This window comes from Lithobates pipiens, unplaced genomic scaffold (genome assembly GCF_037356315.1).
Source record: "Lithobates pipiens isolate NorthernLeopardFrog02 unplaced genomic scaffold, aLitPip1_a1.2 Scaffold_1, whole genome shotgun sequence".
NCBI classification, from domain to species: domain Eukaryota; kingdom Metazoa; phylum Chordata; class Amphibia; order Anura; family Ranidae; genus Lithobates; species Lithobates pipiens.
Genome location: NW_027507685.1, coordinates 116470218 through 116486858, shown reverse-complemented (window position 1 = coordinate 116486858; position 16641 = coordinate 116470218). Strand labels below are relative to the sequence as shown.

The 16641-nt window shown below is 50.2% G+C and overlaps 1 protein-coding gene across 1 annotated transcript in view; it reads right to left on the bottom strand.

The window, feature by feature from the left end:
• TAF1 (TATA-box binding protein associated factor 1) overlaps positions 1-16641 on the bottom strand; it is an 87604-nt gene that overhangs the window by 36294 nt on the left and 34669 nt on the right. The window contains 10 exon segments of the mRNA XM_077474397.1: positions 5554-5703; positions 5779-5859; positions 6823-6953; positions 7893-8034; positions 11017-11217; positions 11404-11508; positions 11597-11770; positions 13059-13232; positions 13518-13625; positions 15480-15607. Of these exon segments, the coding sequence (XP_077330523.1) occupies positions 5554-5703; positions 5779-5859; positions 6823-6953; positions 7893-8034; positions 11017-11217; positions 11404-11508; positions 11597-11770; positions 13059-13232; positions 13518-13625; positions 15480-15607 (1394 nt within the window).

Sequence of the window (16641 nt, the reverse complement as noted above, 5' to 3'; positions counted from 1 at the left end):
CCGCCATACCCTTCTTTGGACCAGCCACCGAAACAAACAGCGAGTCTGACTTTCAAAAGGGAGCTATGGCAGACAAATACACTTTTAGAGCCCTAACCACATTGAGAGCGTGAAGGGCCACCTCTTTGGGGTGCTTCGGCTTAGGACACAATGATGGTAATACAATGTCCTCATAGAAATGAAAGGCTGAGACCACCTTAGGTAGAAAGGATGGTTGCGGAAGCAACACCACCTTATCCATGTGGATGACCAGATAAGGCGACTTGCAGGGCAAGGTCACCAACTCCGAAAGCCTCCTGGCTGATGTTCCGGCCACTAGGAAAACCACCTTCTGTGAAAGGATCAACAAGGGAATCTCCCTGATATTAGCAAACGGCGGCTCTTGAAGCGCCAACAATAGGTTCAAATCCTACGGAGGCAACGGTGGGCGTACCAGAGGGACTACAGGTCGTATCCTCTGAACAAAGGTACTCACTAATGAATGAGATGCCAGGGGTCGCTGGAAAAAGACAGCCAGAGCTGAAATTTGCCCCTTAATGGTGCTCAACGCCAACTTCTGGTCTACACCTTGCTGAAGAAACAGCAGGATCCTGGATATAGAAAAGGAGCGTGGATGCCACCCTTTCTCCTCACACATGGAGATACAGGCCTTCCAGGTACGATGGTATATCTTCCTTGAAGAAGATTTCTGCGCCCTCAACATAGTTGAAATCACCGAGTCCAACAGACCCCGGTTCCTCAGCACCTGGCTCTCAATAGCCATGCCGTTAAAGCCAGCGATGGTAAAGCAGGGTGAAAGATTGGACCTCGAGATAGGAGGTCCTCTCGCAGCGACAGCCTCCAGGGAGCGTCTGCGTACCAGGGCTGCTGAGGCCAATCTGGGGCCACCAGGATTACCGGGATTCTCTCGGCTTCCACTCTGCGCAGAAGGCGTGGCAACAGCTTTAGTGGAGGAAAGGAGTAGATCAGCTGGTACTGATCCCACGGAGCCACCAGCACGTCTGATGCTTCTGCCCACTGATCCCTTGCCCTGGACACGAATCTCGGGACCTTCCGGTTGAGGCGGGAGGCCAATAGATCCACATCTGGTGTGCCCCATTTCAGGCACAACCGCCTGAATATCTCCGGATGCAATGCCCATTCTCCTGGGTCCAGCATCTGTCAACTCAGATAGTCCGCCTGCCAATTTTCCACCCCCGAGATGTAAATGGCTGAATAGGGCCGGAACGTGTCGCTCTGCCCACCGAAGCATGTGTGCAACCTCTTGAGCAGCGGCTGAGCTTCTTGTTCCCCCTTGGCGATTTATGTACGCCACCACCGTGGCGTTGTCGGACCATGTGTGGAGGTACAGCCTGATCGCTCTCAATTTGAGCAGATTAATTGGCAACTTGGATTTGTCCGTTGACCAGAGGCCCTGACCCGACTGAATCCCCATCACTCCTCCCCAGCCTGATAGACTGGCGTCCGTAGTGATCACCGTCCATTTCAGAGGAAGGAAAGATTTTCCGGACTGAATCACCGGGGACCACCAGATCAGAGAGTCCCTGACTGGCTGGCTCACCTGGATCTGTCGATCCAGGGACAACGGAGATGTGTCCCATTTTGACAAAATCTCCTTCTGCAGGACTCTGGTGTGGAACGGGGCATAAGGTGCTGCCTCGAAGGAGGCTACCATGAGCCCCAGTACTCGCATGCAAAAGGGGAGCGACGACCACTTGCGGTTCATCAGCAGTTTGACAGCAGATCTGAGAGTCTGCAATTTGTCTGAGGGGAGAAAGACCCTCGCTTCCCTGGAGTCCAATAGTAAACCTAGGTACTCCAGACACTGGGTCGGTACAACCACCGACTTCTTTAGGTTCAACAGCCACCCAAATTCTCGCAGAGTCTGCATGATGATCGCCACATCCTCCTCTAATTCTGAGGCGGAAGATGCTCTCAGGAGGAGATCGTCTAGGTAACCCATGATCGCGATCCCCCCCCAATACTGGAGCCAGTACTTTGGTAAAGACTCGGGGGGCTGATGCCAGGCCAAAGGGAAGAGCCACAAATTGGTAGTGGGCTTATCGACTGCCAAACGCAGAGATTTTTGATGCCCAAGGCATATGGGAATGTGCAGGTACGCATCCTGGATGTCCAAGGATGCCAGGGAGTCCCCTTGATGGAGTGCAGTGACTACTGATTCCATTCTGAACCTCTGCACTTTTACAAAGTGATTGAGGGCTTTTAAGTCCAAGATTGGACGTACCCCTTCCTTATTGGGAACCACAAACAGATTTGAGTAGAACCCCTGGAAGCTTTCAGATTCCGAAACTGGTACAATGACCCCCTGATTCAGCAAGTCCCTCACCGCCCCGAACAGGGCCTCCCGGCGAACCGGGGACGCGTGTATGCTGGAGGGAAAGAATCTGTTTGGCGGGCAAGAGAGAAACTTTATCTTGTAGCCTGTGGAAATCAGGTCGCAGACCCATTGGTCGGATAACCGGGAGATCCACCGGGCTGCAAACTCCCGAAGCGACCCCCCACCCTATATGTGGGTGGGGGCAAACCTTCATGCGGTAGTACCTTTGTTCGCAGGCTTGTTAGGCTTGGGGTTCCAGGGACCCTTTGACCGTCCGTGGGCATCCTGTCGGGCTGCGAACGTTTTGTCAAAGCACCGGGCGGACAAAAAAGCCGATTGTGAGCGGAAAAAGAAGGCCCTTGCCTGCGGCGTGGCTCCTTAGCCTTCCTGGCCTGTGGGAGTAGTGTACTCTTACCACCCGTGACATTTTTAATAATGTCATCCAACGAAGCTCCAAAGAGCCACTCGCCAAGGAAGGGAAGATCCGTCAGGGATTTCTTGGATGCCTGGTCAGCAGACCAGCATTTTAGCCAAATCAGGTGCCTCAGCACCACAGCTGACACTGAACCCCTGGATAACGGGGAGAGTATCCAGGGCCACATCACAAACGTACTTGAGGCCTTGCACTAGTTGGTCTGCTAGTTCCACGCAGACAAGGGAGGCATTTTGCTCTCCCAATTCGCGGTGCAAAAGCTTTGCCCACTCAGTCAGTGTCTGCGACACCAGTGCGGATGCCAGTACTGGTCGCACGGCTGACCCCACAACCATAAACAAGGAACGAGCCACCGCCTCGGCCTTCCTATCCCTGGGATCCTTGAATGCAGGAGTCCCCTCAACCGGGATCAGGGTTACTTTATTTAACCTAGATACTGGGGGGTCCACGACTGGTGGAGCCGACCATTTCTTGTGAAGGATTTCCTCAAAGGGGTAGCGCACCGCCATGTTTTTGGGGACCGAAAAGGTCCTTTGCAGCCAACCCCATTCCCTGTAGATGAACTTGTCAAAATAAGTCAAATACGGGAAGACCTTAGGTGAATGTGCTGGCTTGCGGGACCCAAAAGGGACCGATACATCAGCAGAGGGATCCGCTGGCTCCTAGATCTTCAGGGTATCATGCACAGCACTTTGTCGCGTCCGGGACGGGGAATCATCCACACTGTCCGAATGGTCCTGGTCAGCCTCGTCTGTAGATCAGAGCAGGGGTCACCAGCCGCAGCAGGGCCCGAGTCTGCATCAGAGCTCTCACCAGAGGACGGGGGGTGCAGGCAGGGGCCTTTTACGCGCACCTTTCCTTCCACGCACCTCCTCTATTTTAGCAACAAAAGAGTTAAGGACCGCCGTCATGCTGTCCATGGGCACAGTGCTATCCACAGGTGACCCGGTTGCAATAGCATGGATTTCGGGGGAAGCAACACCAGTTTCTGAAGCCATGCTGAGTCTACCCTGTCTGCCACCTGCAAGGGGACTTAGGACAGTGAAGGTCCCACCCTCCTGCTGCCGCCGCCTGGGGGGGGGAAAGGGGGTTCCTAGCACCAGACTCACCACCCTGGGGCGTTCTGTAATGGTCACTAGCTGTGCCTGTAGTCCCCAGGAGGTTACCCAAGTGCAGAGTGAGGAAACTATGTCGGCAGCAGCTGTAGAAAATAGCAATGAAACGATCTGCAGAGCTTGCACCAGTGTTCAGGAAATAGCCATCCAGCATCCTGTATACACAGTGGACATAGGAAACAGCATGTGAAAGCACATGTAATGCTGTCACAAGAGAACTGCGGTGAAAAGAGCGCTCGGGCTTCAAAAAAATGGCCACCAATGTAACTAATAAGAAAATCTCCTAGAAAATGGCTGCCGAGGCTCACAAGGGGAACCTGCTCTGCCCTCAGTCAAAATGGCCACCAGACCGCGCCATGCGATGACAGGAAAAATCAGCAAACAGCGCTGCCTTAAAACAGCGGGAATACCCCCACAGACACCTTTTGGGACCCCCCACACAGGGACCAGGACCATCGCTAGCCACACAGACCCCCCACAGGTGAGAGACCCAGCGATCCCCATACACACACCGCCCGCAGCACATGCAAGATAGGGATGGGGGAGAGAGGAGAAAGAGGTGAGGTGGCCCCTGAATCAACCTCCCAGGGAATGCCCTGCTGCGCAACCCCCCGAGGTGGGGAGAGCCGTACTTACCAGTTCTGAAGAGCTGGGAGACATTCCATCACAGACCCACTCCGGCGCAGTTACAGAGTGGCTGCTGGCCCGATATACTATGATCCAGACATCAGTAGCCCGGTCATATGTATACCCCGGAGCATTGAAGCTCACCGACCACCTCTGGAGCTGGGGTATGTCGCGGCCTGCACACGCTCGATGGCCGGACTGGGGGGACTACAAGGATAACTCAACTAGCCTACCACCCAGCCGGCAGTTGATAGAAAATCCCAGGATCTTTCATCTTGCGCAAAAGTATAAATCCTGCATCAAAAAAATAAAAATAAATGGACCAAAGGGCCTGCAGGGTTCCTAGGTCATTCTCCTTCACTAAGCAAAATAAAACTGAGTCTGCTGGGGCAGCAGGGAAGGTTGATAGCACAGGGTCCGCCCCTGGGGCGGTACTGAAAGTTCTGTGTATTGTGTTACAATTTTGCCTAGTTCTCCTAAAGGCAGGCTAACAAACTCATTTAGTTACAGAGAGGAGCTGTGTCGGTCGGTGAATATAAGAGAAACAGTAAATACCATCTGAATCTCCCCGCAGACAGATGGGATTCGGATATACAGGCTTAAATGAACACTCACATGATCATAAACCTCAAAAAACTAAAAAAAAACTAAAAAAAAATAAAAGGCAGAGTGCATTCTATGCATTTGAGGTATAAAACCTTTTGGGTACAGCCAATGGCTCCTGCTGCTGTCAATCACAGCCAGTGAGCAAATGAGAAAAGAGCAGGGCCGAGTCACACCGTGTGTGTGTGTCCAGTCACAGGAGCGTGGCTCGGGAGTGAGCCTGCTTGAGTGCCCATATAGCAAGAGGCTTACTACTGGAGGCACTTAGCAGGGGGAGGAGCCAAGAGCCCCGGCAGGGGGCCAAAAAAGTAAAGGATCAGGGCTGCTCTGTGCAAAACCATTAAAGAGCAGGTACGTAGAACATGTTTGTTACTTTTATTGTTTTATTCATGTAACTTTTACAATCACTTTAATGTTCTAGAAGAAAACAGACCAACCTTCTGCTGTGTCGGCTTGTTGGGAATCTTCACATAGGAGAATCCTTCCCCGCACCCTGTGGGGTCAGCTACCCCCGTCACCTCCAGCAGACATTTCCCTTTCATGGCAGCGATGAAGGCTCTTGTCGTGTTCCAAGGTGCGGTCCTCACCTAGAAGAATGGAGGACAATCTGTTATAAGGCAGCCAGTCACATGACAAATCCTCTACAACGCCCCGGGACTTACCTCATCATCGATCTTCATCTGGAAATCTTCTTCATTTTCTTCTTCTGGGGCAAAAAAGGATTTCTCTCCATAGCCGGCATCCTGCAAGACATAGTAACAATCTGTACAGACTGGATCAGGAATGGGTTTACCAGTACAGAGTGGATCAGGAATGGGTTTACCAGTACAGAGTGGATCAGGAATGGGTTTACCATTACAGAGTGGATCAGGAATGGGTTTACCAGTACACAGTGGATCAGGAATGGGTTTACCAGTACACAGTGGATCAGGAATGGGTTTACCAGTACACAGTGGATCAGGAATGGGTTTACCAGTACACAGTGGATCAGGAATGGGTTTACCAGTACAGAGTGGATCAGGAATGGGTTTACCAGTACACAGTGGATCAGGAATGGGTTTACCAGTACACAGTGGATCAGGAATGGGTTTACCAGTACACAGTGGATCAGGAATGGGTTTACCAGTACACAGTGGATCAGGAATGGGTTTACCAGTACACAGTGGATTAGGAATGGGTTTACCAGTACACAGTGGATCAGGAATGGGTTTACCAGTACAGAGTGGATCAGGAATGGGTTTACCAGTACAGAGTGGATCAGGAATGGGTTTACCAGTACAGAGTGGATCAGGAATGGGTTTACCAGTACAGAGTGGATCAGGAATGGGTTTACCAGTACAGAGTGGATCAGGAATGGGTTTACCAGTACACAGTGGATCAGGAATGGGTTTACCAGTACACAGTGGATCAGGAATGGGTTTACCAGTACACAGTGGATCAGGAATGGGTTTACCAGTACAGACTGGATCAGGAATGGGTATACCAGTACAGACTGGATCAGGAATGGGTTTACCAGTACAGACTGGATCAGGAATGGGTTTACCAGTACAGACTGGATCAGGAATTGTTTACAAGTACAGACTGGATCAGGAATGATTTACCAGTACAGACTGGATCAGGAATGGTTTACCAGTACAGACTGGATCAGGAATGGTTTACCAGATGATACAATACAGACTGCATGGACTGGAACGGGGGTGACTTACCTTTAATCTCTGCTCTGCAGACAGCATGCTATAATAAGCACAGCACTGCTCGGGTGACACCATCGCTCTAATTTCTTCTTCTGTTGGTAAACGGAAATCCGGCTTCAACACCCACCAATTAGAGTCCATTCCTGGAGGAGGGGAAAGTAAAGACAAAGGAAATGTATGAAGTATTTGCATACAATATATCCATGTAATTGTTATACACATGGGTCTCCTCTCCATTGAGGTGGATTCGGGTTGCAGACAATGCCGGTCAAACACGCCCTTTTCATGTTAACTGCTGTGCTTTGCATTTGAAGACGTGTGCTGGAGCGGTGCTGCGGCTGTTGTTGTGTTTGAATAAATAGTGTGTTCAGCATGAACATTCGTCTACACAAACGTATAATTGGTTTTTAAGGCAGTTAAAGAAAGAAAGACAATGGTCGACTTAGTACTTTGGATTTGCCTTTTCAACTTTCTAGAAGCCATGCTTGAGAAACTTCTACTCGCTACTACATGTGACATGCAGGCCCCCACCGCGTCCCTTCCAGGACACCAGCCAGCTACCGTCCTATTCCGGTCAATGACGACAAGCACCAATGTTATGTTTAGCCTTCCAGATCCATGAAGAAACATGTGGCTCAGCCCGTTAGCACCACCAGCCTGAAGGTACCGGTGAGGAGGGGAGATCAGCTGCGGTTCATGAGGGAGGTTGTGATGGCTGCCACTGGAGCCAAGGGAGAGACTGAAGGGAGTCATCATCACACCCCCTCCTCGTGCCCCTCCACCTTCAACCCATGGGTCAGGCTGGCCCGCTCACATGGTTGTTGGCTGGATGGAGGGGGTCTTTGCCAACTCCAGAAATCCCCACGGAAAACATAACAAAGCTGAGTATGGATGCGTACACAGGAGGCAGCAAACCCAAGAACTGGGAGGTAGTGGCGGGCCTTTCTATGCTCCTAGAGGTGGGCAGAGCCATCTCCTTCAAGCAAATCGTCCTGGAGGACGACTTGTGAAAGATTATTACAAAGAAATAAAGACAGCTCAGCAAGGCAAGATCTTCACTATGTTCTGATGTCTCGTCTTACCGGTCCTTTTAAAGTCAGCACAGAGCTTCAGTCTCTTCCGGATGCTGCTTTCTGAATGGGAAGGGAAAGCCTTCTTGATGTCCTCCATACGAATCCTACGAGGTCGGTCCTTGCTTTTCCAAAAAAGGCGATATATAAAAACCTAAGAAAGGGTCAAAATAAGAAGACATTAGATGTGTTTGTCATAAGGATTCTGCACACAATTAAGTCCAATGAGAGATAGGACCACCAGTCCCATCAAAGGCAGGACCACATACAACTAAGTCCATCACAGACAGGACCACATACAACCAAGTCCCATCAGAGACAGGACCAAATACAACCAAGTCCCATCAGAGACAGGACCACATACAACCAAGTCCCACCACACACAGGACCACATACAACCAAGTCCCATCACACACAGGACCACATACAACCAAGTCCCATCACAGACAGGACCACATACAACCAAGTCCCATCACAGACAGGACCACATACAACCAAGTCCCATCACACACAGGACAACATGCAATCAAGTCCCATCAGAGACAGGACCACATACAACCAAGTCCCACCACACACAGGACCACATACAACCAAGTCCCATCACACACAGGACCACATACAACCAAGTCCCATCACAGACAGGACCACATACAACCAAGTCCCATCACACACAGGACAACATGCAACCAAGTCCCATCAGAGACAGGACCACATACAACCAAGTCCCATCACATGCAGGACCACATACAACCAAGTCCCATCACATACAACCAAGTCCCATCACACACAGGACAACATACAACTAAGTCCCATCAGAAAGAGGACCACATACAACCAAGTCCCATCACAAACAGGACCACATACAACCAAGTCCCATCACATGCAGGACCACACACAACTAAGTCCCATCACGGACAGGACCACATACAAACAAGTCCAATCAGAGACAGGACCACATACAACCAAGTCCCATCACACACAGGATCGCATACAACCAAGTCCCATCACACACAGGACAACATGCAACCAAGTCCCATCAGAGACAGGACAACATACAACCAAGTCCCATCACATGCAGGACCACATACAACCAAGTCCCATCACAGACAGGGCCACATACAACCAAGTCCCATCACACACAGGACAACATAAAACCAAGTCCCATCACACAGAGGACCGCATACAACCAAGTCCCATCACATGCAGGACCACATACAACCAAGTCCAATCAGAGACAGGACCACATACAACCAAGTCCCATCACACACAGGACCGCATACAACCAAGTCCCATCACACACAGGACCGCATACAACCAAGTCCCATCACACACAGGACAACATAAAACCAAGTCCCATCACACAGAGGACCGCATACAACCAAGTCCCATCACATGCAGGACCACATACAACTAAGTCCCATCATGGACAGGACCACATACAACCAAGTCCAATCAGAGACAGGACCACATACAACCAAGTCCCATCACACACAGGACAACATAAAACCAAGTCCCATCACACAGAGGACCGCATACAACCAAGTCCCATCACATGCAGGACCACATACAACTAAGTCCCATCATGGACAGGACCACATACAACCAAGTCCAATCAGAGACAGGACCACATACAACCAAGTCCCATCACACACAGGACCGCATACAACTAAGTCCCATCACACACAGTACAACATGCAACCAAGTCCCATCACGGACAGGACCACATACAACCAAGTCCAAACAGAGACAGGGCCACATACAACCAAGTCCAAACAGAGACAGGACCACATACAACCAAGTCCCATCACACACAGGACCACATACACCCAAGTCCCATCACAGACAGGATCACATACAACCAAGTCCCATCACAGACAGGACCACATATAACCAAGTCCCATCACAGACAGGACCACATATAACCAAGTCCCATCACAGACAGGACCACATATAACCAAGTCCCATTACAGACAGGACCACATATAACCAAGTCCAATTAGAGACAGGACCACATACAACCAAGTCCCATCAGAGACAGGACTACATACAACCAAGTTCCATCAGAGACAGGACCACATACAACAAAGTCCCATCACACACAGAACCACATACAACCAAGTCCCATCAGAGAAAGGACCACATACAACCAAGTCCCATCAGAGACAGGACCACATACAACCAAGTTCCATCAGAGACAGGACCACATACAACCAAGTCCCATCACAGACAGGGCCACATACAACTAAGTCCCATCACATGCAGGACCACATACAACCAAGTCCAATCAGAGACAGGACCACATACAACCAAGTCCCATCACACACAGGACCGCATATAACCAAGTCCCATCACACACAGGACAACATAAAACCAAGTCCCATCACACACAGGACTGCATACAACCAAGTCCCATCACATGCAGGACCACATACAACTAAGTCCCATCATGGACAGGACCACATACAACCAAGTCCAATCAGAGACAGGACCACATACAACCAAGTCCCATCACACACAGGACCGCATACAACTAAGTCCCATCACACACAGTACAACATGCAACCAAGTCCCATCACGGACAGGACCACATACAACCAAGTCCAAACAGAGACAGGACCACATACAACCAAGTCCAAACAGAGACAGGACCACATACAACCAAGTCCCATCACAGACAGGATCACATACAACCAAGTCCCATCATAGACAGAATCACATACAACCAAGTCCCATCACAGACAGGACCACATATAACCAAGTCCCATCACAGACAGGACCACATATAACCAAGTCCCATCACAGACAGGACCACATATAACCAAGTCCAATTAGAGACAGGACCACATACAACCAAGTCCCATCAGAGACAAGACTACATACAACCAAGTTCCATCAGAGACAGGACCACATACAACAAAGTCCCATCACACACAGAACCACATACAACCAAGTCCTATCAGAGACAGGACCACATACAACCAAGTCCCATCAGAGACAGGACCACATACAACCAAGTTCCATCAGAGACAGGACCACATACAACCAAGTTCCATCAGAGACAGGACCACATACAACCAAGTTCCATCAGAGACAGGACCACATACAACCAAGTTCCATCACAGACAGGGTCACATACCTGCAGGAAGTCACGGATGTGGGTGTTTGCCCGTTTAGAGTTGGGCCCGGGAACTTCAAAGAGGGGACACTGCTGACCCACCACAAAAATATCCACCAAGTCACGTATGTAGTAACCTTGCCGGGTGCGAATAATCAGGAAGTCAGTTTCAGGCATCTTGTGCAAATATATTGGGGACCTAAAAAGATTGTTTTCAAAAGCCTGGAGATAAAAACACAGAAGATTAGTATAGCAAATGTATAAAAAAACAACCACCAGATACATATCTGAACTCCATATATGGGAGCGGTTTTACTTCTCACAGGAATCCAGTCCTGAGATTTACATAGCTCTGTCTGGCAGTAAAAAGAGTCCTGATTATACTCTGTTGTCATCAAGCAGTCTTACCTGCAGTAACTGTCCGGGGTGTAAGGAGCCGAGGAACGGTGACGTATGACAATACACAGTCTCCCCGTATTTGCAGTCTGGGGCTCCGGGGTCTTTGCCTGGTTTCTATGGACAAATAAATGTCATAAAACACTGAAAAGCCCCCAAAGATCACCAACAACCAACATTACCAGAACCTCTCTGAGGCCCTCACCCTTTTATAATAGTTTTTTATTTTGGTGGCCATTCCAACTTGCATCATCAGTGGGGGGTTCTCCTCACTGTACTCAGCCAGAATGAGGTCTCCATCTTTGCCGGTCAGATCCTGTGAAGTACGCATGAAGAACATCTCTCCTCCTCCCGATGCCTGACGCTCCTGCTCCCGCATCTGAAATGTAATTTTCATCATCAATCAAAAATTTCAAGCATAAGATTTATAGGTTTGTCCAATCAGATTGACTACACTGTGACCTACACACACACACACACACACACACACACACACACACACACACACACACACACACACACACACGTCCAGTCACAAGGTAAGTCCATCTGTGCTATGCGTGGTGGTGGGGGATCTCAGGATATCAATACAAATTTCATATGAAAATCAGAACAAGGTTCAATGCCAAGAGAGCCAGCCAGCGGAAGCAAAAGGTCAACCCAGAAATCCAGCCATAGCTGGGTCAGACCGCAGCTCAGGAGGAGGACAAGTATCTAAAAGACCCAGAAAAATCATAGCAATGAGTTCACAATCGAGACAATCCATTCATGGAACTCGGTATGGTCAAAGATAATCCATCCATGGAACTCATTATGGTCAGAGACAACCCATTCAAGTAAACTCGGTATGGTCAGAGATAACCCATCCATGAAACTCAGTATGCTCAGAGACAACCAATTCACGGAATTCCGTATGGTCAGTTACAACCCATTCATGGAACTCGGAATGGTCAGACACAGCCCATCCATGGAACTCCGTATGGTCGGAGACAACCCATCCATGGAACTCCGTATGCTCAGAGACAACCCATTCATGGAACTCCTTATGATCAGAGACAACCCATTCATGGAACTCCGTATGGTCAGAGACAACCCATTTATGGAACTCCGTATGGTCAGAGACAACCCATTTATGGAACTCAGTATGCTCTGAGAAAACTCATTCATGGAACTCTGTACGGACAGAGACAACCCATTATTGGAATACGGTACGGTCAGGGACAACCCATTATTGGAATACGGTACTATCAGAGAAAACCCATTATTGGAATATGGTACGGTCAGGAACAACCCATTAATGGAACTCAGTATGGTCACCAGTACCAAGCTTCCTCCAGAATATACAGTTTGTTATCCATCAAGAGGGTAACCCTGACAGGAGGAAGCAAAGCCCTGCTCCTCTACAAAGATGACCCCTTTCATAGAGACACAGAGCAGAACTTCCCGGACTCATACTAACTTATCCTTCCTACACTTACCATTTCTGGGGAGCCTCAAGGATACCCCAGCTGCCTACAATTAAAGGCCAATCCTATTCTCCAGCCCCCCGGGGTCCAGAGCTTTCCCAACACATGTTCACTCTGACTCCAAAGACATGAAAGATGTGACCCCCTGGGATGTGAACCCCCCAACCCGCTCACCGGCTCGTTCATGGAGGGAACACTTACCTTTGCCTTCTTCTTGATGTGTTTGAGCAGCGGCTGGCAGGAGTGCGGTCCTGGCTGGGACAGAGCACCATATGAGTATTTCTTCAGCGGAGGACGATGGCACTGTCTGAGCTTCATTGAACCCATGTGTGTGGGGAAGAACGGCTGTCTGAGCTCCACGGCTGGAATAGAATGCTGGAAAGAGGGATGAAAAAAACAAAAAACGCTCAATACCCCAACGGCACCCTGGCGGACTGGACAGACTGGTATCAACCTACTACAATTCCATGTACTGCAGCACTCAGCCTTGAGACTCTAGATTTGTTTTCAGTATCTGCGTCTAGACTGCAGGGATCTTTTTTATACCTTCCTGGATGACGGCTGCAATAGTTGTATGGCACACCCTACACACCTCTAAATATTCATCCCCCCATATATATATTATTATATCACTCTCTGTGCAAAAGGTGCTAAAAGTACCTGGATGATGTTTCCTCCGAAGGTTCCCCGCAAGCCTTGCTGTTTGGGGTAGTAAAACTCATCATTGGACAGATTCCAGGGATCCTTCACCTCCGGCTGGGACATATTCTTCAAAACAGAAACAAAAATCACATTGATATATAAAGCTACAATATGTTGTTATAGGAGACAAGAATACCGAGGAGAGGGGCGGGGGGGATAGGCGGGGAGAAGAAAAGAGAGGGGCCGGAAAATAGGCAGGCAGAAAGACAGAGGGGCAGGGATAAGCAGGGAGAGAGACACAGAGGGGCGGGGATAAGCGGGGAGAGAGAGAGAGAGACAGAGGGGCGGGGATAAGCGGGGAGAGAGACACAGAGGGGCGGGGATAAGCGGGGAGAGAGACACAGAGGGGCGGGGATAAGCGGGGAGAGAGAGACAGAGGGGCGGGGATAAGCGGGGAGAGAGACGGGGGGGGGGGAGAAGTGAGAGGAGGGAGAAATAGGCAGGCAGGACAGAGGGGAAAAGGTGGGGAGAGACACACAGAGGGGTGGGGGTAAGCGAGGAGTGGGTCACGGGGGGGGGGAGATAGGTGGGCAGAATAAGAGCGGGGGCAGGAAATAGGCGGGCAGAATGACAGAGGGGGTGGGGGGAGACACACAGAGGGGCGGGGAGAGGGTCACAGGGGTCAGGGATAGGAGGGGAGAGAGACACAGGGGGGCGGGGGATAGGCGGGGGGAGAGACACAGAGGAACGGGAGATAGGCAGGAAGAGAGACACAGAGGGGCGGGGGATAGGCAGGAAGAGAGACACCGAGGGGCGGGGAATAGGCAGGAAGAGAGACACAGAGGGGCGGGGGATAGGCAGGAAGAGAGACACCGAGGGGCGGGGGATAGGCAGGAAGAGAGACACAGAGGGGCGGGGGATAGGTAGGGAGAGAGACACAGAGGGGCGGGGGATAGGTAGGGAGAGAGACACAGAGGGGCGGGGGATAGGTAGGGAGAGAGACACAGAGGGGCGGGGATAGGCGGACACAGAGGGGCGGGGAGAGAGACACAGAGGGGCGGGGAGAGAGACACAGAGGGACGGGGAGAGAGACACAGAGGGACGGGGAGAGAGACACAGAGGGACGGGGAGAGAGACACAGAGGGACGGGGGTTAGGCAGGGAGAGAGACACAGAGGGACGGGGGTTAGGCAGGGAGAGAGACACAGAGGGGCGGGGGATAGGTGGGGAGAGAGACACAGAGGGGTGGGGAGAAGAAGTGAGAGGGGGTGGGAAACAGGCGGCCAGAAGGACAGAGGGTGTGGGGCAAAAGGTGGGGAGAGAGACACAGAGGGGCGGGAAGAGGGACACAGGGGTCAGGCATAGGCGGGAGAGAGACACAGAGGGGCAGGAAATAGGCAGGCAGAAGGACAGAGGGGGTAGGGGAAAAGGTCAGGAGAGAGACACAGTGGGGTGGGGTGAGGGACACAGGGGTCAGGGATAGGCGGGGAGAGATACACAGAGGGGCGAAGGATAGGCGGGGAGAGAGACACAGGGGGGCGGGCCGATAGGCGGGGTAAGGGACACAGAGGAGCGGGGGATAGGCGGGAAGAGACACAGGGGGGGCGGAGGATAGGTGGGGAGAGAGACACAGGGAGCGGAGAGAAGGAAAGGGGCAGGAAATAGGCAGGCAGAAGGACAGAGGGGTAGGGGAAAGCTGGGGGAAGGACAGAAGGTAGGTGGGGATGGATGGATGGATGATGAGTTTTGCAGTCTAGCAGGAAGGACGGACAACACTGCTTGGAATTTCAGTGCAGCGGAGTCGGGGTTGTCAGCTCAGTACAGGAAAATGGGATATTTCTCTAAACTTGCAGTAGTTTTAAGGGGATAAAACTCAGGGGATGCATCTGAGGGATGTACTACACAAGTTAATTTGAATTTTTTGCTTAGATACATTCTTATAGCAGCAAAAAAATTGACAAAACCCAAACAAGTCTCTGACCTGCTGTGGCTCCTCTTTGATCACGCCTGTTTTACCCAACAGTATTCTACTTTTCTTTAAAGAGGATTCCTTTTTACTTTCTTTAGAAGGTGAATTTGATGTTGTTTCCTCTTTTTCATCCGGGATTTCTGTAAAGAGAAACCATTCAAAATGTATTTTTTTCCTTCATGCAATGGGCTCATTTTACCCCCCATTAGGTTTTGTTTTTTGTTTTTTTTGTTTTTTAGGTACAGAGGGGAAAATACAGATCGTCTCCCCTGCAGATTGTGTAAGTTTTGCCCACTTACATAGAAATGAAGGGTCTATAATTTTTATCATAGGTGTATTTTATATGATGGAGACAGAATATTAACCAAAAATCCAGAAAAAACACACTTGATACAAATGTTATAAATGGAGTTGCAGTTCAGTGAGTAAAATAAGTATTTGATCCCCTTAGTAGTTGGTGGAGAAACCCTTGTTGGTGATCACAGAGATCAGACGTTTCTTGTAGGTGGTGACCAGGTTTGCACACATCTCAGGAGGGATTTTGGTCCACTCTTCTCTACAGATCTTCTCTAAATCCTTAAAGGTTTCTAGGCTGTCGCTTGGCAACTTGAACTTTCAGCTCCCTCCATACATTTTCTATAGGATTAAGGTCTGGAGACCGGCACGACCACTCTGTGATTGTATTTAATGTGCTACTTATTGAGCCACAACTTTGTGGCCTTGGTGGTATGTTTTGGGTCATTGCCATGCTGGAAGACCCATCTTCAGTGTTCTGAGGGAAGAAGGTTCTCATCCAAGATCTTACAATACATGGCCCCGTCCATTGGCCCCTCAATGCGGCAAAGTCGGCCTGTACATTTATCAGAGGAACAGCCCCAAACCATCATGTTTCCACCTCCGTGTGTGACTGTAGGGATGGTGTTCTTATGGTCATAGTCAGAATTTTTCTTCCTCCAAACACGGCGAGTTGAGTTAATGCCAAAGAGCTGAATTTTGGTCTCATCTGACCACAGAACTTTCTCCCAATCCTTCTCTGAATCATTTAGATGTTTATTGGCAGACTTCAGATGTTCCTGTCTGTGTGTCTTCCCGAGAAGGGGGAACCTGTCCGTGTGTCTTCCCGAGGAGGGGGACCTGTCCGTGTGTCTTCCCGAGGAGGGGGACCTGTCCGTGT